This window comes from Manis pentadactyla, chromosome 2 (assembly GCF_030020395.1).
Source record: "Manis pentadactyla isolate mManPen7 chromosome 2, mManPen7.hap1, whole genome shotgun sequence".
In the NCBI taxonomy this organism is placed as follows: domain Eukaryota; kingdom Metazoa; phylum Chordata; class Mammalia; order Pholidota; family Manidae; genus Manis; species Manis pentadactyla.
Genome location: NC_080020.1, coordinates 133,223,347 through 133,246,618, shown reverse-complemented (window position 1 = coordinate 133,246,618; position 23,272 = coordinate 133,223,347). Strand labels below are relative to the sequence as shown.

Here is a 23,272-nt window from a genome sequence, read left to right as displayed (position 1 = left end):
TATAAAACCAAGTCAGTTCCCACCCAGCTCCAGAGTGACAGACATTCTCTGGGTCCAAACCAAGGGTTCTGCCAGTGTTAGTGTCTGGGTTGAGAGGGAAGCAACTTTAATGGTGGGCAGTTCATCCTTTTTTACAACAAGGTAGTTCCCAGTTCCTTAGTTCCCAGTTCCCAGTCTCCCTCCAACACTGGAGAAGAACCTAATCAAGTTTCATTGGATCAATAATTAAAAATAACTTCTGATGATGGATACCAGTGACATTTTTGAAAAAAAAAAGTGTAAAGAAATTCAAAAAATTAACTAATTTTGCTTTAAGGAAAGATCTATTCCCATCACCTTATTATATATGTGAGTGTTGTTTCTCAGTATGTAAATCTATAAAAACAAAAAATTGAGTAGTGAATGGTACTGAATCCTGTTCATTCAAGCGATCAGTAATAGTCATGTTTACTGTATGAATTGAAGGGCTAAAAGGGTGCATCCATCTCAGGAATATTTCAATACAATTTTTCTTTTTTTATTTAAACATTTTAATCAAGATATATAATACATATGTTGTTTTGATCAATTACATCCTACTATTAACTATAATACCTTAATCCAGAAGACAATTTAACTTAAAGCCTAATACCAGAAGAAATATTTAAAAAATAAATTTTAGTGTGCATATCTCTTGTTTGCAGAAAAAAAGGATCAGTAAGAAACTTTTCAGCATAAAATATATGAATCAGGGTAAAATTCTTGAGGAATGAAGAATGGTCACATGTTAGAGGAGCAAAGGAATGATGTAAAATTGCTAACATGAATAAAGAACCTGCTCATGTATTATTAAAAAGGATGATGGTGGATATTAAACCGCCATGGTATTCAGATTGCTGAGATAAATTTAAAAGAGGGCTGTGTCAATTTTATTTTTAAAATGTTACACAGGAAAAAACTACCTCCTTGGCAACAGTTTAAATTTAAAAGTGTGAGAGGGGGTAAGTAGTTGTCCCAAAGTCTTTTGGAAGAGACCTCCACTAGGCCTTGTGCGGTCGGACCTTCTGTCAAGGTTACCAGGCAGAGCAGTGGGCCCAGAGCCAGGAGGTGCCCTTGGCAGTAGGAAGCAGAATAAAATGCGTTTGGATCTTCAGGGGCTCTCAGGGAAAGGAGAAATAGATCCTTCCTCAGGCGTTTAGAGCAAGCCTAAGGGGAAGGTGGCTGAGTTCACTCTCTAAGCAAAGATACCTGCCTTGTTTCAGCTCAGTTAGGGGGCTATTCTTAAGGATGTATCTGAACCCTCTTTCTTCTGTGTTTAAATCAAGAAATCTCACAGGTTTCTGAATTTAAGAAGAGAACGGAGCAGAGATTAGAATCTAGTCCCAAGATAACTGAGCAGAGAGTGGATACTAAGTGGCATCTGTGAACGGCTTCAAGATTTCCAAAACACAGAGGCCAGCCCCCACTATCTGTGGGTGGGAAGTGAGTGTGGGGAACAGTGGGAAGATGAGAAGAGACAGTGAAGACTGGAGGTCCAGAAAACTGTCTCCACGGTAGGCAAGTCCGCCCCACTCCCCTTCCCCCAGTGCAGGCCCCTCCCCTCACGCCCAGGAGGCGGTTCCTGGAGCTGTTCAGGCTCTCCCAGAGAGGGAGGCCACAGCGGGCCTGCACTGACTGAGTCCCGTCCTCCAGGCCTGGGTCTACCTGGCTCTGCCAAAATCTCTTACCAAAGCCAACAGAAATACAGTATTTGTTTTTAAAACTTCAGCTGAATGCTTAGAGGAAAGTATCAATCAAATTTATGATAACGTCTGGGTGCATTCCAATCCCCACTGTTCCTTGTTAGACTAACTGAGATTCGAGGCAGTTGTTTTTTATTCTGCACCTGGTTTCCACCCGGCTCTTGGGAGCAGGTGGTTTACAGGTTAACTGTTGGGGCAGTGGGTGTGTTAGGTAACATCATTAATATCATCTTTTATCTGCAGTTTTCCTCCATTTCCTCAGCACTGTTCTCCAATTAGTGCTCCCCTTCCAACACCCCAAATCCTCCACGCCAGCCCTGCTGAGAGCCCATGAGACATGGGTGGAGGCTTGCCTCTCTGGAGCCAGCTGGTGAATATGTCCCTTCCCATCTCATCATGCAATCATATTTATACATACGAGGTCACCACCCATTTAAGACAGGCTTTGTTACAAACCACATTGAATTATTGATGCTCCAAATTCACTGTTGCTCATAGATCACCCCCATAAGCGTGTAGCACGGTCACATGCTCACCATTTAAAATACTGAGCCACGGGAGGCCCACAACTCTGTGATTCAAATATTTTTAGCTACTTGCAGTCCTTTGCCTAATGGAAAGTAGGTAACAATTCATCAATTTCCCTTTCTAATGATGCTTTAGGAACAATATCCTTTTTCTTCACTCCCAACAAATACCCTTGCCAATATGCATCACCTTCCCTACGTCTTTTCATATACTACCTCTTCTCCTCCAGCCTGGACCAACAGTGGGAATAGAACGGAATTCCAGGGTCGCTCCTTTGGGGGAGAGGGGTGTCACAGGAAGGTGACACAGCAGGCCACAGAATACCAGGCCGACTGAGGAACACTCAGTGTGCCCGGCAACGTGGGTTTCCCCGTTGTCTGCCATTTCTTAGTTCCGTAGATGAGCATCCTGCCAAACACGCAAGGTCCAAGGTTTGATCCTCAAGGAAACCTATGAGCTTCTCCACGCTGCTGATGGAGCCTCCACACCCAAGTCCAGAGACCCTGCACGCAACATCGGCTGTCTGACTGGGGCCGGGGAAGGGGACATGATGGAGGGGTATCTGAGGAACCCTGTCACAACAGATTCAAAAGCAGCTTAAAGCACACACTGCCCAGCACCTCTGCGTATCAAAGAGAACATATTTAAAAATCTCTCAGGCGTAAGGTAGAAGGGAGAAGAAAAAGACAGTCTATCTGGGAAGGGATAGCACCTTTAGTTTGGGGAAAAGTAGCTCTCAGAAATGCTAATACTCTAGTGGCTTGGAAGGATGGTTATGAGGCAGGGTTATATCTCAAGTATTGATTTGTATACTTCCTATGCAATTTTCTTCTCCTTTGCTGCTCACTAGTACCCTGAGGGCATTTTTCCCCCTTGGTTAGCCCACACTGGGCAGATACAGAATTCTAAAGAAGCTGTGGGCCTGAGTAGGAAAGGAAACATCCCGATGCCATTTGAAGGACCAGGGTTTCAGGTTCCAGATTCGCTTGGACTGGACCTGAGGGAAAGTGGCCCTAGACAGGGGAGCAGCCCCTCCAGCCCCTCCACCTAACCACGCTGGGCACAGGCAGGCTTCCTGGAAGGTGGGGGACTCGGACACCCTGGGCAGGGAGAGATAGCATCAAGGAGAACCCTGCTTCTCAGAAGAATGGAGACACTCCCTGGAGCCTGCCCAGCACTGACTTCTATCGTCAGTGTTACACTTGGCTTTGATATTTCCAACAAGCTCTTTACTTTCATCCTCTTGATTAAATTTGTCTTTAAACATAGGGGCTTTGTTAAGTGGAAAGGCAGGTAGAATCCTTTGCCACACTGAACAGGCTCATGCTACGTTCACTTAAGGGGTGTTATTGAAGATCATACCAAAGCAAGGAACTAATACTGGCTTGATATTATTATTGTGTGTATATATTTGCAACAATTTATGTTTTGTTTGACTCTAGATATCAATACTATTAGTGGCAGTGTTAACTGAAATTGGTTATTTCAAAGCCATTATCCACTACATACATGTAAAGAGGATGTTTGGATCAGAATAAACTTCTGGAGAAGATTTGTGTGTCTATTCAAAATAAAGAAATGGAAGATCTCAGAGAAAAATACTTAGGTTTAGACTGTCATCACTGTAAAACATTTCAATTGGAAGAAGATGGTTTTCCAGGAGATTATCAGGCTGTTTTTATTTACAATGGGGCTCATGGATCTCTAAAGCAGTAGATCTCTGCCTTGGCTATGCAGTCCAATGCCCCAGGGCACCTCAAAGTAAGTGCTAAAACCTGAGCATCTCTGGGGACGTGTTCAGGTGACTCGAATGTACAACCAAGATTGAGATCTAGGACTATTTGTGAAAAAGTGTTTTTCATCTGCTTTGGTTTACACGTAGGTCTCTGTTCAGGGGTGTAGTAGTGGTGGTGTGTTTGAGGTAAGGAAGGAAGGTGGGGGTAGGTAAGTCTAAGTTGTCCAAGATGCTGTGATATAAGTTATAACTAAAACCAATTTTGAATAATTAGGAAAATCGACCTATGATGATGGGAATTTGGTTTATGAAACCACAATATTATGACTTTATTCTTTGATATAGTCACATGAAATAAATATCTGCTAGATGGCAAACAGCCCTGTTCTGGCAGTTCTAGCAGCAAACAAGGAAGATACTGTCTGTGCTCCCATGGAACTCATCTGCTAGCAGAACACTAACTATGCAACACTTCCCTGTGGCTGTTGTCACATTAAGACAGTGTTGGGATTTTAAAATAATCATAAAAGGGAAAATAGAGAAAGGTGCTGCTCTTGCTCATCTGCATGGCAGAGGAGATGGAGATGGCATTACTGTGTCTGCAATACGTACCAATGGTGGTCTTGTACACAGTGTGCCCAACGTGCTAAATTTGAGGGGTACATAGATAAACATGGAAGAGTTCATACAAGACAAAAAGATAAACACAGAGTTGTCAGGGAAACTTTGTGAAAGGGGTGGGAACTGACTGGAAAGATGGGCAAGGAAGGGTGAGGAGGGGGTGAAAGGGAAACAGGGGTCAAGTTAGAAAGAGAACAGTAGCACTGGGGCAGGAGGGAGTGTGCCCAATTGATATGAAGGCTGTAAACATGGGAGTAGTAAGTACTGAGGATGAGCAGAGAAAGTGAGAGTAAAATATCTGAGAAAGGTAAGTAATGCAATGGTCTGAAGAGCTGGCAGCTGAGCTTCATGACAGGGGAAGGAAGGATGAAAAAGAGAGCTCTCCTTTGGTTCAGAAACCTGAAGACTGGGCTGCAATGCATAGAGAAATCTGGAATCTGCAGGTGCTCAGCTTCCAAACCCAACTGTAGGTTAAATACTGATCATGTCTTAAAACACTTGAACTCAGTGTTAAAAACTGAATTAAACTAAAGCTGCAACCAAATTTAACTAAATTTAATTAAAAGTCCACATATAGATAAAATATGTATCAATTTAACTAGAGCCCAGATATAGCTAAAAGATGTCAATTAACTTAGCCTTCCACCTTAGCAACCTGAGAAAAGAAATAGGGTGTTCTTTTATGGAGGCATGTTATATACTTTAGTCAATTCTAATATTTTAACATATACTCTCTAACATAAATAACAAATCATGAAATGTGCAAAGAACCAGGAAAATGAGACCAAAAATTAAGCTAAAAGACAATCAATAGGCAAACCCACAGATAACCTGGATGTTTATCTGTGATATAAATATTAAACTATGTAGTGGAAAAATGGACAACATGAATGAGAAAAGATGGAAAAACTCAGCAGAGAAGTGGAAACTATAAGGAAGAACCAGGTGGAAATTCTAGAACTGGAAAATACATCAGAAAATGTGGAATTTATATGATGGGCTTTACAGAAGACTGAACCAGGACAGTTTTGTGGTAGAGCAAAGGAGAAAAAAACAATGAGGAAAAAGGAGAAGCAACTAGAAAAGTTTTACTTTAGAATCTAAGGTGTATGAAAATGTAAAATGCTGGGAGGTTTGAGTAAGACTAGAAAAGAGATGTGCTCAAATCAGGAAGCATGGGGACTTCTGGGGGGCCTTTGTAGAAACTGTTTTATTGAAAAAGATCAGGCAGCAGAGTTCATTGTGTACTGTACACATCATGCAAACACTGACTCCTCCTTGACTGGAGCACACTACAAAGATCAGGGTAAACAGTGCCCTGAGGTGGGGGAGCATGGGAAGGGTGAGCGGACAAAGGAACCCAGGTGGGAAGCCAGGAATACTGGACCTGCCCTCCTACAGCCTGAGACAGAAGGGTGAATGCATATGAATAGTAAAGAGAATTTTTAAAAACTCCCTGAAAAACTAGAAGAAAGGCATCATGACAGATTTACTGAGGAGTGATAAAGAAAAGGAGGAAAACAGCTTCAAAGTTTCCATCCATTTCCATCACTGGAAAATAGAGGCAAGTGAAAAACTAGGGGTCAGGTTAGTATTTGAAGAGCAAAGGAGAAGATGACTTGGTGATTCAACCTTTTGCATTCCAGATGGAGACAGAGTTAAGGTATCTTGGCAAGACTTTGAAATGGTTTCCTCAGCATGGCACACCTAGAAAATGGAGAACACCTGTAATGGGCCTGGGGTCAGAGCTGTGCCCTCTGAGTGGTCAAAAGTCCAGGGCGTTGGGCAGACTCAGGTCTTCTGGACCTTCCTGAGGGCTGAGCGTGTCGTAATTCTAGCACACCTGTGACCATTCATGGTGCTCTGTGTGATCAACTCTGGCCTAAAGGAGTGAGTAGAGGCTGGTTCATACAGTCTGGTCCCTGGTGGTCCAGTGAACGGTGGCTGTCCATCACCATCACCTAGGAAAGAAGCCTAGGGGCCATCTCTCACATACAACCTGTTTTCTAACATTTGAAGAAAAAGGTTACCCCTGTAATGAACCTGACTCTCATGTAGACACTGTGTGGAATTAGTCTGTGGAGTTAATATTCAGTTAAAAAGTTTACCTCACCGGAGGATTGAAGATGGTGGTGTGAGAGGTGAGAGAGAGAGACCTCCTCTCAAAGCAACATATAATATGAAAATATAGTTCATACAACTAATCCCCAAAGACCAACAGGAAAGAAGGCTGCACTAGCCTGCATATGCCTGGAAAAAAGAGCAGACCTCACAAAACAGGGTAACATACCAAAGCCATGATCTGGCGGGACCCAAGCCCTTCCCCACCCCAGCTCACTGGCAGGAGAAAGATAACCAGAGCGAGAGGGGGTGGAAGCCTAGGACTGCTGAACACCCAGCCCTGGAGCATGAAACTACATTGAATGGTGCTCTGGAGATTAGTGGAGTTGGAAAGCTAAGACAGGAAAAATACCTAGAGAGACTGAGATTCCAGCTGCTTGTGGAAAACAGAGATCCACATCTGGCTGCTCTGGGAAAAAAGAAAGGTGGGCAGTCTAAGAGACTTCCTAACAGTGAACAGTGAGAGTGCTGCTAAATGGGCAAGGATTGCACAGAGCTTCCTGCTCAGGAGAAAGGACAGGTAGACAAAATTGTCCAGGTGCACTCTGTCCACCAGGTTGGGAACTTTCAGGAGCTTCAGGTGCTACATCCCCTGGCTGGCTATGCAGCTCCAAGGCCTCCCAACATGATATGCAGCCTGCTGCACCTTCCTCCCAACCAGCTGGCAACGGCTTGCAAGCCAGGAGCCTCTGCCCTGGCATTAGGCCAGCCAGAGGGAGGCCCCATCTATGGTAGATATAAACACAAAGTATAGAGGCTTACACCTGTGTGCTTGGCCCACTGGTTCTGGCAGTGGAGAGAAGCACAGCAGCTGGAAAGCATGAAACAGCTCTTTCCTCCCCCCCAGGCACTAGCGCAGCTCCCCTGTGAGCCCCAACATCTCTCCAGGGGCTGAGCAGCTCCAGAGAGTAGAGCTTCTGGGCACTAGAGGGTCACATACAAATATGAAACATCAAAGGAACTTGGTTCAAACCAAAATCCAACAAACACCGGAGAAAAGGGTCAAGTGAAACTGAACTCATCAATCTTCCTGAAAGAAATTTCAAAATAAAAGTCATAAACATGTTCATGGAGGTATAGAAAAATATTCAAGAACTCAGGGAAGAATTTAGGACTGAGACTCAATCATTAAGGAATACAATATCTGAAATAAAACATTCAATGGAGGGATTTAAAAGCAGATTAGATATAGTAGAGGAGATGGTAAATGGAATAGAAATTAGAGAAGAGTAATACAAAGAAGCTGAGGCAAAGAGAGAAAAAAGGATCTCTAGAAATGAAAGAATGTTTAGAGAAATGTGTGACCAATCCAAATGGAACAATATTTGCATTATAGGGGTACCAGAAGAAGAGAAAGAAAAAGGGATAGAAAATGTTTTTGAGGAGGTAATTGCCAAAAACTTCCCCAATCTGGTCTCTCAGGCCATGGAGGTGCACAGATCTCCCAACACAAGGGAGCCAAGGAAGACAGCATCAAGACATACCATAATTAAAATGGCAAAGGTCAAGGATAAGGGCAGAATATTAAAAGCAGCCAGAGAGAGAAAAAGGATCACATATAAAGGAAAAATCTTCAGGCTATCATCAGACTTCTCATTAGAAACCTTACAGGCCAGAGGGAGTAGCATGATTTATTTAATGCAATGAAACAGAAGGACCTCGAACCAAGAGTACTCTACCCAGCAAGATTATTATTTAAATTTGAAGGTGGGATTAAACAATTTCCAGATAAGCAAAAGCTGAGAGAATTTACCTCCCACAAACTGTCTCTACACTGTATTTTGGAGGGACTGCTCTAGATGGAAGTGTCCCTAAGGCTAAATAGCTGTCACCAGAGGAACTAAAACCACAGTAAAGAAACTAGAACAATTAATTACTAAGCAGATGCAAAATCAAACCACTACCCCCAAAGTCAGTCAAGGGATATACAAAGAGTACAGAATATGATATCTAATATATAGAGAAAGGAGGAGGAAGAAAAAAGAGGGGAAAAGAAAAGAACCTTCAGATTGTGTTTGTAATAACATACTAAGTGAGTTAAGTTAGACTGTTAGATAGTAAAGAAGCTTCCCTTGAACCTTTGGTAACCATGATTCTAAAGCCTGCAATGGCAATGTACATACCTATCAATAATCATCCTAAATGTAAATGGTCTGAATGCACCAATCAAAAGACATAGAGTCAAGGAATGGATAAAAAAAACAAGACCCACCTATATGCTGCCTACAAGAGACTCACTTTAAACCCAAAGACATATATAGATTAAGAGTGAAGGGATGGAAAAAGATATTTCATGCAACTAATAGGGGAAAAAAAGCAGGCATTGCAGTACTTGTATCAGATAAAACAGACTTCAAAACAAAGAAAGTTACAAGAGACAAAGAAGGACATTACATAATGATAAAGTGGTCAGTCCATCAGGAAGAAATAACCATTATAATTATCTATGCATCCAACACAGGAGCACTTAATATGTGAAACAAAGACTAATTAAAAACAAAGAATTAAAGGGAGAAATAGAATGCAATGCATTCATTTTAGCAGACTCAAACACTCCACACACTCTGAAGGATAGATCAACCAGACAGAAATAAGAAGACAAAGGCACTGAACAACATATTAGAACAGTTGGACCTAACAGACATGTACAGAACACTCCAACCAAAAGCAGCAGGATACACATTCTTCTCAAGTGTACATGGAATGTTTGTCCAAATAGATTATATATTAGGCCACAAAAAGAGCCTCAGTAAATTCAAAAAGGTTGAAATTGTACCAACCAGCTTCTCAGCCCACAAAGCTATGAAACTAGAAATAAATTATGCAAAGAAAACAAAAAAGCCCACAAACACATGGAAGCTTAACAACATGTTCCTAAGTTGGCCAATCAATGGATCAATGGCCAAATAAAAACAGAGATCAAGCAATAAATGGAGACAAATAACAACAACATTCAACATGGCAAAATCTATGGAACGCAGCAAAGGCCGTGCTAAGAGGGAAGTATATTGCAATACAGGCCTACCTCAGGAAAGAAGAACAATCCCCTATGAACAGTCTAAACTCACAATTAATGAAACTAGAAAAAGAAGAACAAATGAGGCCTAACATCAGATAAAGAAGGGCATAATAAATATGAGAGCAGAAATAAATAAAATTGAGAAGAATAAAACAATAGAAAGAAACAATGAAAGCAGGAGCTGGTTCTTTGAGAAAATAAAATAGATAAACCGCTAGCCAGACTTATCAAGAAAAAAAGAGAGTCTACACACATCAAAATAATCAGAAATGAGAAAGAAAAATTACTGCAGACACCACAGAAATACAAAGAATTATTAGAGAATACTATGAAAATTGTATTCCTCCAAACTGGATACTCTAGAAGAAATGGGCAATTTTCTAGAAAAATACAACCTTCCAAGGCTGACCCAGGAAGAAGCAGAATATCTGAACAGACCAATTACCAGCAACAAAACTGAATTGGTAATCAAAAAACTACCTAAGAAGAAAAGCACTGGACAAGATGGTTTCACCACTGAATTTTATTAAACATTTAGTGAAGACCTAATACCCATCCTCCTTAAAGTTTTCCAAAAAGTAGAAGAGGAGGGAATACTTCCAAACTCATTTTACAAGGCCAGCATTACTCTAATACCAAAACCAAGCAAAGACCCAAAAAACCAAAAAAAATGAATGCATTGCATTCTATTTCCCCCTTTAATTCTATTAGACAACAAAAAAGAAAATTACAGACCAATATCCCTGATGGACATAGATGCAAAAATACTCAACAAAATATTAGCAAACCGAATTCAAAAATACATCAAGAGGATCATACACCATGATCAAGTGCGATTCATCTCAGGGATGCAAGGATGGTACAACATTCGAAAATCCAGCAACATCGTCCACCACATCAACAAAAAGAAGGACAAAAACCACATGATCATCTCCATAGACGCTGAAAAAGCATCAACAAAATTCAACATCCATTCATAATAAAAACTCTCAACAAAATGGGTATAGAGGGCAAATACCTCAACATAATAAAGGCCATATATGACAAACCCACAGTCAACATCATACTTAACAGCGAGAATCTGAAAGCCTTTCCTTTAAGATAGGGAACAAGACAAGGATGCCCACTCTCTCCACCTTTATTAAACTTAATTCTGGAGGTCCTCGTCAGAGCAATTAGACAACACTAAGAAGTAAAGGGCATCCAGATTGCTAAGGAAGAAGTTAAACTGTCATGGTTTGCAGATGACATGATATTGTACAGAAAAAACCCTAAAGAATCCACTCCAAAACTACTAGATCTAATATCTGAATTCAGCGATGTTGCAGGATGCAAAATTAATACACAGAAATCTGTTGCATTCCTATACATTAATGATGAACTAGGAGAAAGAGAAATCAGAAAAACAATTCCATTCATAATTGCATAAAAAGAATAAAATACCTAGGAATAAATCTAACCAAGGAAGTGAAAGACCTATACTCTGAAAACTACAAGGCACTCATGAGAGAAATTAAAGAAGATACCAATAAATGGAAACACATACCGTGCTCATGGATAGGAAGAATTAATATTGTTAAAATGGCCATCCTGCCTAAAGCAATCTACAGATTCAATGCAATTCCTATGAAAATACCAACAGATTTTTCAATGAACTAGAGAAAATCATTCTAAAATTCATACGGAACCACAAAACACCCTGAAGAGCCAAAGCAATCCTGAGAAGGAAGAATAAAGCTGGGGAGATTACACTCCCCAACTTCAAGCTCTACTACAAAGCCATGGTAATGAAGATACTTTGGTACTGGCACAAGAATAGAACAATAGACCAATGGAACAGACTAAGAGAGTCCAGATAAAAACCCATCCATATATGGTCAATTAATAGACAATAAAGAGCTATGGACATACAATGAGGAAATGACAGCCTCTTCAACATCTGGTGTTGGCAAAACTGGACAGCTACATGCAAGAGAATGAAACTGGATTATTGTCTAACCCCATACATAAAAGCAAACTCAAAATGGATCAAAGACCTGAATGTAAGTCATGAAACCATAAAACTCGGAGAGGAAAACATAGGAAAAAATCTCTTAAATATAAACATGAGCAACTTTTTCCTGAGAGTAGCTCCTTGGGCAAGGGAAACAAAAGCAAAAATGAACAAATGGGAGTACATCAAGCTAAAAAGCTTCTGTACAGCAAAGGACACTGTGAGCAGAACAAAAAGGCATCCTATGGTATGGGAGAATATATTTGTAAAGATATATCCAACAAGGGGTTAACATCCAAAATACATAAAGAACTCACATGCCTCAACACCCAAAGAGCAAATAACCTGATTTAAAAATGGGTGGAGGATCTAAACAGACAGTTCTCCAAAGAAGAAATTCAGATGGCCAACAGGCACATGAAAAGATGCTCCACATTGCTAATTATCAGGGAAATGTAAATTCAAACCACCATGAGATATCACCTCACACCAGTTAGGATGGCCAACATTGAAAAGACTAGGAATAAGAAATGCTGGCAAGGATGAGGAGAAAGGGTAACCCTCCTACACTGCTGGTGGGAATGTAAACTAGTTCAACCATAGTGGAAAACAATATGGAGTTTCTTCAAAAAACTAAAAATAGAAATACCATTTGACCCAGTAATTCCATTCTGAGGAATTTGCCCAAATAAAACAAGTTCTCAGATTCAAAAAGACATATGCACCCCTATGTTTATTGCAGCACTATTTACAGTAGCCAAGATATGGAAGCAACCTAAGTGTCCATCAGCAGATGAATGGATAAAGAAGAAGTGGTACATTTACACAATGGAACATTATTCAGCCATAAGAAGAAAACATATCCTACTATTTGCAACAACATGGATAGAGGTAGAGGATGTATGTCCAGTGACATAAGTCAGGCAGAGAAAGACAAATACCAAATGATTCCCCTCAATTGTGGAATATAACAGTGAAGCAAAACTGAAGGAACAAAATAGCAGCAGAGTTCCAGACTCCAGAAGGACTAGTGGTTACCAAAGGGGAGGGGTGGGGGAGGGTGGGTGGGGAGGGAGGGAGGAGGGGATTGAGGGGTATTATGATTAGTTCACATGGTGTGAGGGAAGTCACAGGGAAGACAGTGTAGCACAGAGAAAACAAGCAGTGACTCTGTGGCATCTTAGTACAATGATGGACAGTGACTGCAATGGGGTATGCGGGGGAAGTCAATAGTATGGGTGAATGTAGTAAACGCATTGTTTTTCTTGTGAAACCTTCGTAAGAGTGTATATCAATGATACCTTAATAAAAAAAAAAGTACCACACCACTTCCCATTTCATGGCCATAACTTTCCTTTCTGATGAGTTAACTAAACTGTACAGTTGCCAAAGTGAGAGCCATGGGAATTCTTAATCATTACATCTATCTTGCACATTGAATACCCTCTAATGATAACAATGGAATATTAGTGACTCCTAATTAAAAGCGATACATCACGTGACTATGTTTCTGGACCACCCCAACTGGTACCATGTCAAGTTCAAATGTCTGTATTAAATAATAAGGATGATAAAATCTGGGATTCAAAGGATATTGTGTGTTTTATGAAACAGCGACTTGTCTTTTACCATTCCACTCCACAGCCATTCATTCTACCTGACATTGTTCAAAGAGAGTATAACACATGGAATAGAATAGGGAAGTTTCATTTTAAATTTGGAAAAAAAAAACCACAAGATTTTCTGATAGCAAATTTTCATGAACTTTCTTGGTTAGAAGAAATCTTTGAATTTCAACTAAGTTTCTTGAAAGAAATTTTAGGACATGTTGATGAGGAGCTGTTGGGAATGATTCTTTGTCCTGCCTCACCTCTGACCAACGATCTCCTGGACATCAGTCTGGCAAGATGTACAGATGAGCTTTCCCTTCTCAAGGCATCTCAAGAAGCAACTTGCTTCTTCTCAAGGAGAAAAATACGCTCCTGCTGCATAGAGCATTTCACAGGCCAGCACCCTAGGTCCTGGCCTCAGACTGCCCAGATGCTAGGGTAGAGCTGGGCCTCTGGGCCTCCATCCGCTTCCTGAGTGCCCAGCTGCTTGTGTGGGTCTTGGATGTCCATCACGGGATGGACTGCTTATCCCACTGGTGTCTGCCTTCTCCTCCTCTTATGCCTTAGGTGCCCTCAAGAGCAGAACCACTGGCCCATCCATTTATATGCCAGCCAACACCCTTCATTTAAAATCAGAACCTCTAAATTACAGTTATCCTTGCCTGCTCTGAATTCCTCAAGATCCAGCTTAATACAATCAAACATAAGGCCAAATGGCTAAAAGAGTATTCATCTTTAAGCTTTTCAACTATTTTCTAATCCATTATTTTTCTAGAGGAAAAACAAGAATTTCTTTCTACATGATTAAAACTTTTATTTGCATTCTTTTTTTGGGGAGGGGAGCAAGGGGAGAAGATGGTAGCCAACATGGAGAAGGAACACAATTTAAAAACTGTATTCTGTTGAAATCCCTTTTCTATTTTTAGATTCTCAAGATTTGGAGAATTTGAGAGGATTCATTTCATTTTCAATGTTTTCTCTTCTTTAAAGCATTTCTTCTGAAACTGTTTGGCCAGGCATAAAAATGAATACTTAAACAGTCAAAGTAAAGTTATGTGGGTGTTTTTTTTCTCTTTCTTTGAGGTCTTTAAACAGAGGTCCTGAAATTTGAATCAATTGGTGTATTGCCAATGGGTTTCAGACCCAGGAAAGTTCGCTATGGATTCAATGTGACCAAAGAAAATTGACAGCAAAATGTTCTTGGGGTGAAAGGGTTATACCCAACCTTTTTCTCACAGTGGCAGGTCAGTCACTAGAATCCCATTCACTCAGAGCGAGTCTGTATCCAGCAAGCCAGTCTCTGCCTCTGGGCCCCTCTGTCTGTACAACTGTCCTCTGGGCTTCTCTGCACAGTCGTCCTGCACAGCCATCCCCTGGGCATCTGTCCTCGGCACTGCCACCACTCCAGCCTCTGCTCTGCTCTCCTGCAGCCTTGCAGCCCTGCCACCGTGTTGTGCCCAGAGCAGTAGGCGGAGCTCTTTATATAGAGTCAACAGCCATGTATTGCCCACAGGTGTGCAGTGAGCTCATCAACTAGTGCCAGGTGAGAATCCTGGCCACAGGAACTCTCATTTTATCCACAACTGGAAATTTCTCAGTTTTGCCTTTTCCCTACATGGACTATTTCCAAGGGGCAAATCATTAAGTCTTATTTAATAATACAATGACCAGCTCTTCAATTTATTTACAACTTCCCTTTCAGGGAATTCTTATCTGCCAGACCCAGCCACCAAATTTCCCCAACAGGTGTCCAGAGTTAATTAATGAAGAACCCACGACTTTGGGGAAAATGGAAGCAGCATTCATGACATTAGCTCTCAGGTGTGGAAGACAAGAACTGTAACACAGGCATCTAATCTAAAGAGACCAAGTTTTGGCTAAGTCACACAGCTTTTCTGCTGCCTAGAATCTGGCTTGTGAAATCAATTTATTAGAGCAAGCCGGCAGAGAGTGCTCCCATAAATCACCTTGTCTGGGAAACCAGGCCTCTTTCTAAAATGCTAATTGAAATTGCATGTGTTTTAATTAAAATAACATCTGCCAGGATCTGAAGAAACATGTTTTGAAAAGCAGAGAAGGCATATCTCCAGAACATCTTCAAACCTACTTAATAAAGTGAAGATTACACTTTCCTAGGAATAAAAATGACACATTGTCTCCCCAGTTGCACTGAGGTTTCCAGAGACTTTAGTCTGTCCCTGGGCACAGGTAAGTCCACAGGGTCAAGAACATAGGCAAAGAAGATGCCTGCAGCGCTGTGTGATGAGCAATCTATGAGAGATCTTCTTCTGAGTGTGAAGCCCACACCCCAGCCCATTTTGCCACATGCAAGCCATCAGCATAACATGAGAAAATAGTAAAACACATGCACACATGTGGATTTTAACTGATGGTTGTGCCATACACTTTTAGCATCCCCTATTTTCCAGTTTTGCTTAGAGACACATGGGTGCAGAGCAATATCCTGAGTACACAGCAGATGGTGATCAATACCAGCTGTGTTTCAACACTGAGCTGAAGAATTTAGACTTTGAGAAACTATCTTCTGAGTAACACTTTTCATTGATATATGGAAACCCAGTTTTAGATATGTCTTTCTTCCCTGAAGAACATGCTCTCAGGATTAGAGAATGGGGTAAAAATGTGTCCCAAAGTTTGGATGAAGATCAGCATTGCTGGGTCTATAATTTCATGGATATACATTTCAAAAATTCAGCTGACAACACTAAATAGAAGAATGTTTGCAAAGCTATGCAACGCTCAGGACAGAATAGATGTAATGAAGGCTTCTCCCTTTATCTCCTTCCAGTTCTCCAAAGGAAAATACATTTCTCATCAGGTAAAGATCTGGCACAGGGTGGGGTGGTCATTGTCATTGTCTCAATGACATTATCTGTTTCTTTGTACTAGGTCTTTATATTTACTTAAACACAAAACCTTTTTATGTTGTCCTTTAAATATAACCAGCAACCCCCGTCTGTACAGACGTTAGAGTGGCCAGAGAAAATCTTCCATCTGAAAAGTTGAAAGATTGTGGCAAGAACAAAATGCTAGGAAGGGAATGCTACTCCCCAGAATGAATGAAAGGGCCATCTGAAAACCCTGTGAGGGGACAGAACAGTTACGGATTTACAGCTTAAATAGTAATTAATTTCCGGGCAAGAAACCACCCTTACTTTGTTCATGATTTCATGAGTGTGGGGAAATATGAGATGTGCACTGCCAGGGACACCTGGATCTGGGGCTCTTTCTCTTCTGTCTCTTCTTGGGGATACCCGGTTTGGGAGCCAGCAGACTCCCCTAGGATGGCCCTTTCCTCACTCCAGAGAGTCAGGTTCTGTCTGGGGCTCCCTTTGAGGCTGAAAGGGATTGAGAGGGTGTCACCTGGAGGACGCTCAGCTAGTGGAAGGTTAGCTGGATGAAGAATGGATCGTATGATATGAACGTGTGGAGGCCTCAAAGAAAGATGCTTACAGATCATTGCAAACGTGGTGACCCAACCATCCAAATGACAACAGTTCAGGGAGAGTCACGCCACGCAGACGGGATGAGAGAAAGGGCTGCGGCAAGCTGAGGAAGGGCCAGCTTCCTGAGGCAGGGAAAGGTCCTTCTCCTCCGTCTAGGGAGGGCTGCCAGGGAGCCATCCCAGCCCTGGCTTGCCTGCCAGGAAGTGTGGCAAGCGGCCGCCACCCAGGGAAGTGACGGGAGGGTGCCTTGTTAGCTTGGCAACACTGCCCACAGAGGCGCAGCGGCTCTGACATGAACCTTTGGCAGAGATCAAGCCCATGCAGAGAGCATTTCCATTTCCTACCTAGTCTCAAACTTCTATGTAGGAGGCAGCAGAAGGAGCTGGAGTTTGACTAGAGCCTAGATTGCAGGGAGCATCTAAACTGCCTTTCTTCTACTCCCGGCATGCTATGTAAAGGGGTTAAAACTAACATCCCCTCTACTCCTTCCTCTATTTGGGATTCCCTAAACCACCTCTAGATATGTGCTTCAGAATAAATAACCCATATTATTCGTCCATCAGTGAATCACATCAGCAAATCAAAGTGCTAGGCACTGTAGGGCATGCAGGTAAATATGGTACCTGCCCCTTGCTTATTATCTCATTGGAGAAGATGCAATGCGTACACACAAAAGATAAAAGATAACACAAGAATAAAATTACATAAGGGAAATCTAAGATAGACCAAGAGATTTCTTATCCAGGAGATACTATCACTTCCACTCTGAGTTCAAGGAGTAACTACATCAGGAAGGCCACCCTGACCTGGGCTTTGAATGATAGTGGGGAGTTCCATTAAGTGTATAGTGATGAAAAGCATGCCATGGGAAACACAGCTTGGGTAAAGGTGTGGTAAGTGGGAACGATGGTACAAAACTGGTATGGCTAAATTATTAATGAGAAAGAGCAGTTAGAAATAAGAGGCAGTTTGGTTTGAGCACAGGCAGGGCCTTGAATGTGACCCGAAGGTATTCAAAGAACAGGTAACCTTGTGTGGCGGGAAGCTTACTTGCGGTACCCATGTTACACTTAGTAACTGTTTTGACACTATCTTGATTTTCTATGCTTCTGAAAATGTAGCAAAAGAAAATAGTACATCTGATGACACTGCTCTCTTTAGGATTATTTTACATGGATGGGTAGCAATGGGTTAATGAACAATGCTTGCAAAGTGCTAGATATCTCTTTTGTCTAATGTTTATACATGCTTTAAGGTTTTCTGTTTTTTTTTTTTTTAGTTTTGTTTGTTGGCAGAGAGGGTGGGATTTGGATAAAATAAATATGTGCCATCTTAATTAGGACCTGTCAACATGTGAGAATGGACGGCATTTTGTTAAACTTGTTAAAGTGATACAGTATCACTTGCTCTTTTGCAGAAGCTAATTACCATTCTTTTAAAAAAACTTTTCCTGAATGATAAAATAACACTTTTAACCAGAAGGATCATTAACATTGTTGGAAGGTTGCAAAGATATGTATGGATGTGCATTAACTTGGACCACTGTCACACTTGAATCAGAGGAACACAAAGATCTCTCAGCAGCATACTTACTGCCCAATGGCAGAGACATACACAGAAACATGAGACCCAAATGGGAAGACACAGGAGAGGCAGAGTGTGGGCAGTCCTTTCAGATGACCCTCATTGAATATCAGGATGGGTGCTGTTCAGTAGCTTACTGGGGCCCAAGGATGATGAACCATTCCTCAGCCAGAGCAGGGCACAGTTCACAGCAGCATCCCCTCCAAACTCACTAAAATAGTGACCTAAGTAGAGATGTGATTTAAACGGAAAACCCAGAACAAGTGATGGAAGATTCTGGATTCCTTCTGAAATTCTGCGTGTCTATACACATTTAGTAAATTTTAGGAGGAAAATGACCTTTTTTAAAAAATGTTTTTTCTATTAATATAAAATGCTTTTCTTTAGTTAATGTTGTATTTAATTTGCTGGTTTTACTGATTCAAAGTTCATTTCAATATGACAGCCAGACAGGAAAAAAATGCTCTCTCTCATTTATTCAGCAAATATTTATTAAGTCCCTGCTATGAATACGGGTACTCTTCCAGGTATATGGGTTAAACAGGTGAGCAAACAAGACAGAATTTCCTGCCATTAGGGGGCTTACTTTCCAGTGGGGTGGGGTCGGGGGAGATGGATTAAGGCAAGATAAATAAGCATTACGAATGATGGCCAGAAAGGATTGTATTGGGAAACAAAGTTAGTGACGGTGAGTGGGAAGGTGAGTTTGGAGAGGGACCAGAGAGCTGGATCATGTAGAGCTGTTTCTGCCTTGCAAAGACTTCATTTTATACTGAGAGAGGTGAGAGGTGGTCACAGTGGAGAAATGAGAAACGAGAAGTCCTGAGGTTTGAACAGGACCACCCTGGCTGCTGCCATAGTGGACTATGGGGTAGGTTTGGAAGAGGGAGACCAGGTAGGCAGCCATAGTAATAAGCCAGGTGAGAGAGGAGGGGAATTGCAGGCAAAGCAATGAAGATGAGAAGCGTCAGATTCTGAGAAAATTGAGAAGGGAGGCCAGATTTGTTGATGGTATGGATGCAAGAGTTAAAGAACCAAACGAGCCTTCAAGGGGCCCACCCTGGACCACAACAAGGACAAATTGCCATTTGCTGTGAAAGGACTGGGTTTTGGGAGAAATAAGGACGTTAGTCTGGAGATGTCATATTTGAGATGCTTGTTGGGCATCCATTGGAGATGACAGACTTGGACACAGAGATGCAGTATTGCCAGCAGAGAGATACATTTGAGGGTTGTCAGAAGACAGATGATCTTTTAACACCATGAAACCACATAAGGTCACCAAAGATTGGCTGAGAGTTGATAGAAAAGTCCAATTTTTCTTTCTGTTCTTGGCTTATAGTCAATGAAGCTTTCTTTTCAATAATATAAAATTTTGTATAACATTTTCCCATGAAAATCACTACTTTGACACAATGTTTAGAGTAAAAGAGCAAAGGTCACATTTTCTTTCTCAGAATAGAATGTGTGTTTTTTTTGGTTTAAGTCTGCTTTTCTCTTTCAAGAAAAAGTTATTGATTCCATAAAGGCTGTGACTTAGATATTTTCATTTCTATTTTTAATGACTGGCTCTCTTTCCTGTCTGGTGACATTTGATAGTAAAGGCTTAATTTAACATGGGTAATATGGAGCTCCAAATGTTCCTGCTTCTGAGAGAGTACTAGATAGCTGACTTCTGAGAAAGATGAGATGCCAGAAGCTAGAAAAACCAATCAATAGTTCCCTATTTTGTTATATTTTAATCCACCAAAAGGAATAAAACACACAAACACACAATACCTAGTAGTTAGCATCCAGGTGGTAGACTGATTAGCTATTGATTTTTCTTCCATCTTATAGAGGAACAATAGGATTTTATCACAAGGCCTGGTTCTGGACTATCTGAAAGAGCTATGTAAGGGAAAGGCAAGGGGATATGGAGAGGGTATCTTGACCTTTTGAGTTAATGGCCTAATTTAAATATACAAAATCCACAGAGAATACTTAAATTCAAACTAAGTTTACATATCAAATCGAGTTTCTTTCATGCCCTATAACGTACTATGAGCTTAACAAATAATTGCATTTATTTGATACAGATTTGAAGACTGGTTTCCTTGTGAGTAAATAAATGGCTGGAGACTTGCAAATGCTGTAGTTTTCACTGAAGGATAGGAAGAGTGTTGTGAAATGGCATGAGGAAAAGGGGCCGGTTTCCAGATCACAAAGGGCTCGGCAGAAACAGACCTATGTATCGTGGAAAATTTGTGTACAAAATTTGGACCCACACCTGGCATTCCAGGAATGCAATCTTGCTTCTTTGCCCACTCTCACCTGCTTTCCCGCAGAGGTTGCTAACAGCCTCTGGCACGGCAGGTGGTGCAGCTTCGGGCTGCCTACACTCCACTGGCACCTGTTACCTGCAGGCAGCCTTGCTGTGCATTAAGCTGCAATGACCAACGACCCTATCAGAAACACCTCGTCCATCCCAGATGCCTACAAATAAGATGATGGGTTGTGGAGAGGTTTGTGTTTCTTCCATGGGCAGGTGTTGGTGGTTCACTAGTCCTACAGACATCAGCCTTGCCGTGAGCATCTTCCCACAGGAGATGATTCTTTAAAAAATAGGATTAAAAGAGCCACTATGGTCTAATCCAAAATGAATTTTTAAATTGGGGAAGAGAAGAGGTATGTATCCCTTTAGAATTCCAGTTCACCACATGGAAAGCAAACAAAAAGCCTGACAGAGATTTAAAGTATAAGGAGTATGGTGTCCAGTGCTGAGCACTGTGGTAGTTTTTAATTTGCAAGGATTAGAAATGTCAACGAACATCACATTTTCCTCTAAACTCTAAAAGATAAATCAGTGCATTGGCTTTAAACTAGAAGGAAAGTTGGAAAAAACCATGGCCTCTAATAAATGGACTGTTTCTGCATGTGCCTATGTTCAGCAAATGGATTCAATTGCATGCACCCCACTAGGAAATATTTTCATTTAAAAACTGAGATACTAGGAATTGGAGAGAATGTACCTATGAGCTCCTTGTTTCTGACATCCAAGGCCATGTTCCGGAGAGCCGTGGCCACCGCGCACACCACACGGTCGTTATCTATCCGAAGCAGTTCCACAAGGATGGGTAGGCCTTTCTCTTTTCGGACAGCAGCCCGGATATATACTGACCACTGCAAAAAGAGGGAAGGAAAAGGTGTTAGATGCTGACATGGAAAACCCTATGGGCAAATAGCCCGTGTGGGTCTTCAGACTGCTGCTTACAGGAGCAGGAAGGTTGGATTTTCAAGACCTAATTGTAGAATGGGTTGGATGTGTTAGTCATGTATTTCAGCGTTTTAACTTTATATATATTTTTTGCTCAACTCAACATACAATAAAGGTTTCAGGGTTAATCAGTTAACTGCATTTGTTTCTCTGGTGCCAGTGTTTTCAGTCCTTGAGTTGGAGAGCCATTTAATTGATGTTTTACAAAACAGTGGTTTGGGACAGGAAGGGCTGTCTATGGGCGTTTTGGAGCAGTAAAAAAAAAACTCTGGAAAAAGTAGAAAATGGTAAAAGGTTGAGTGTGGGTGATTTTTTTATAAGAAGAAATGAGTTTGGAGGTGGTCACATAGAGATGAATTATTGAACATACTGTCAATAAATTGTTTGCTGCAAAATACAGTAAATGAGTCCAAAAGTAGGAGTGAGGAGATGTGTGACATAGAAAATCAGAGTGAAAATTGTAAAACTTAGGAAATAGATCAAAATGTATTAGGTCTAGGGCCATAATTCAATGTGTAATTTATAAAGTAAGACAAACAATTTGTTTTGAGTTGGCAACTGTTGGCTTTAATGGAACACATCTTATTACTGAAATATACTTGCAAAATTAGAATAATTAAGCATTTGTAGCCATTTAAGGGAATGCAGGCAGGCCTAGAATTCCCAGACATTTGTGTATAAGTTTAGCTTTGAACAACATGGGTTTGAACTGTGTGGGTTCACTCATAGGCAGATTTTTTCAATAAGTATATTGGAAAACTCATTTGGAAATGTGTGACAAATTAGAAAAATATTTTCTTTTCTTTACTTTATTAAGAATACAGTTTATAATATGTGTATAAAATATGTGTTGACTATTTATGTTATCATGGTACGGCTTCTAGCCCACAGTATACTATTAGTATAAAGTTTTTTGGGGAATCAAAAGTTATGGGCAGACTTCTGACTGCATGAGGGGTCAGTGCCCCTAGCCCCTGTGTTGTTCAAGGGTCAACCATACACTTTATACGCTGTTGTACAGTGTTCCAGCAAAAAGCATTTACTATAAAAATCAACCAATATAAGCATTTAATCTGTCACAATTTCATTTACAATATAAGAAAATGACATTCACTATATGAAGTCTTGAGTTCTGTGGCAGAGTCCTCCTGGGGACCAGCCAAGGTGGTGCAAAGTCCCCACCCCTCCCCCTCCAGGCCCCTCCATCCCCATTCCCCACTGGGGCAGGCACCCCAGAGCTGGCTCTCACCTGTGGCAGGCAGGGAGCCCCCTCTGGCAGTGAACGTAGGGCATACGCCATGCCTGCCACATCCTCAGCCCAGCCCTGCATGAAATATGAGATTAAAAAACACACAACTTCATCCTGTCCTATGTTAGAATCACAGTCACATAGTTTCTCATCACCATCAACTCACACTGTATGCTTTTCTCCTGCCCCCACTCTGTGCCTCAATCTCTAGGAAGCCTGAGGGGCTGGGGAAGGAGATGGAACTCACAAAAGCATCCCTTGATTGCAATGAAGTATTCTGTAGCCCTGCAGGAAAGGATGGGCACAAAGTCTTAGACATGGAAAAACCTCAAGATGTGGAAGCCGATTACTGAACTTGGATGTCCGGA

General features: G+C 41.3%; 1 protein-coding gene across 6 annotated transcripts in view; it reads right to left on the bottom strand.

Annotated features, from left to right (window-relative positions):
- The window catches only part of CTNND2 (catenin delta 2), a 947,950-nt gene that overhangs the window by 84,339 nt on the left and 840,339 nt on the right, over window positions 1-23,272 (bottom strand). For 5 of the 6 annotated variants that reach the window (XM_036896685.2, XM_036896687.2, XM_036896690.2 and 2 more), the window contains 2 exons: window positions 22,905-22,979; window positions 21,411-21,561 (listed from right to left, as the gene is read on the bottom strand). In XM_036896685.2, the coding sequence (XP_036752580.2) occupies window positions 21,411-21,561; window positions 22,905-22,979 (226 nt within the window). The remainder of the gene's footprint in view (window positions 1-21,410; window positions 21,562-22,904; window positions 22,980-23,272) is intronic. The other variant, XM_036896686.2, reaches the window with a different exon arrangement.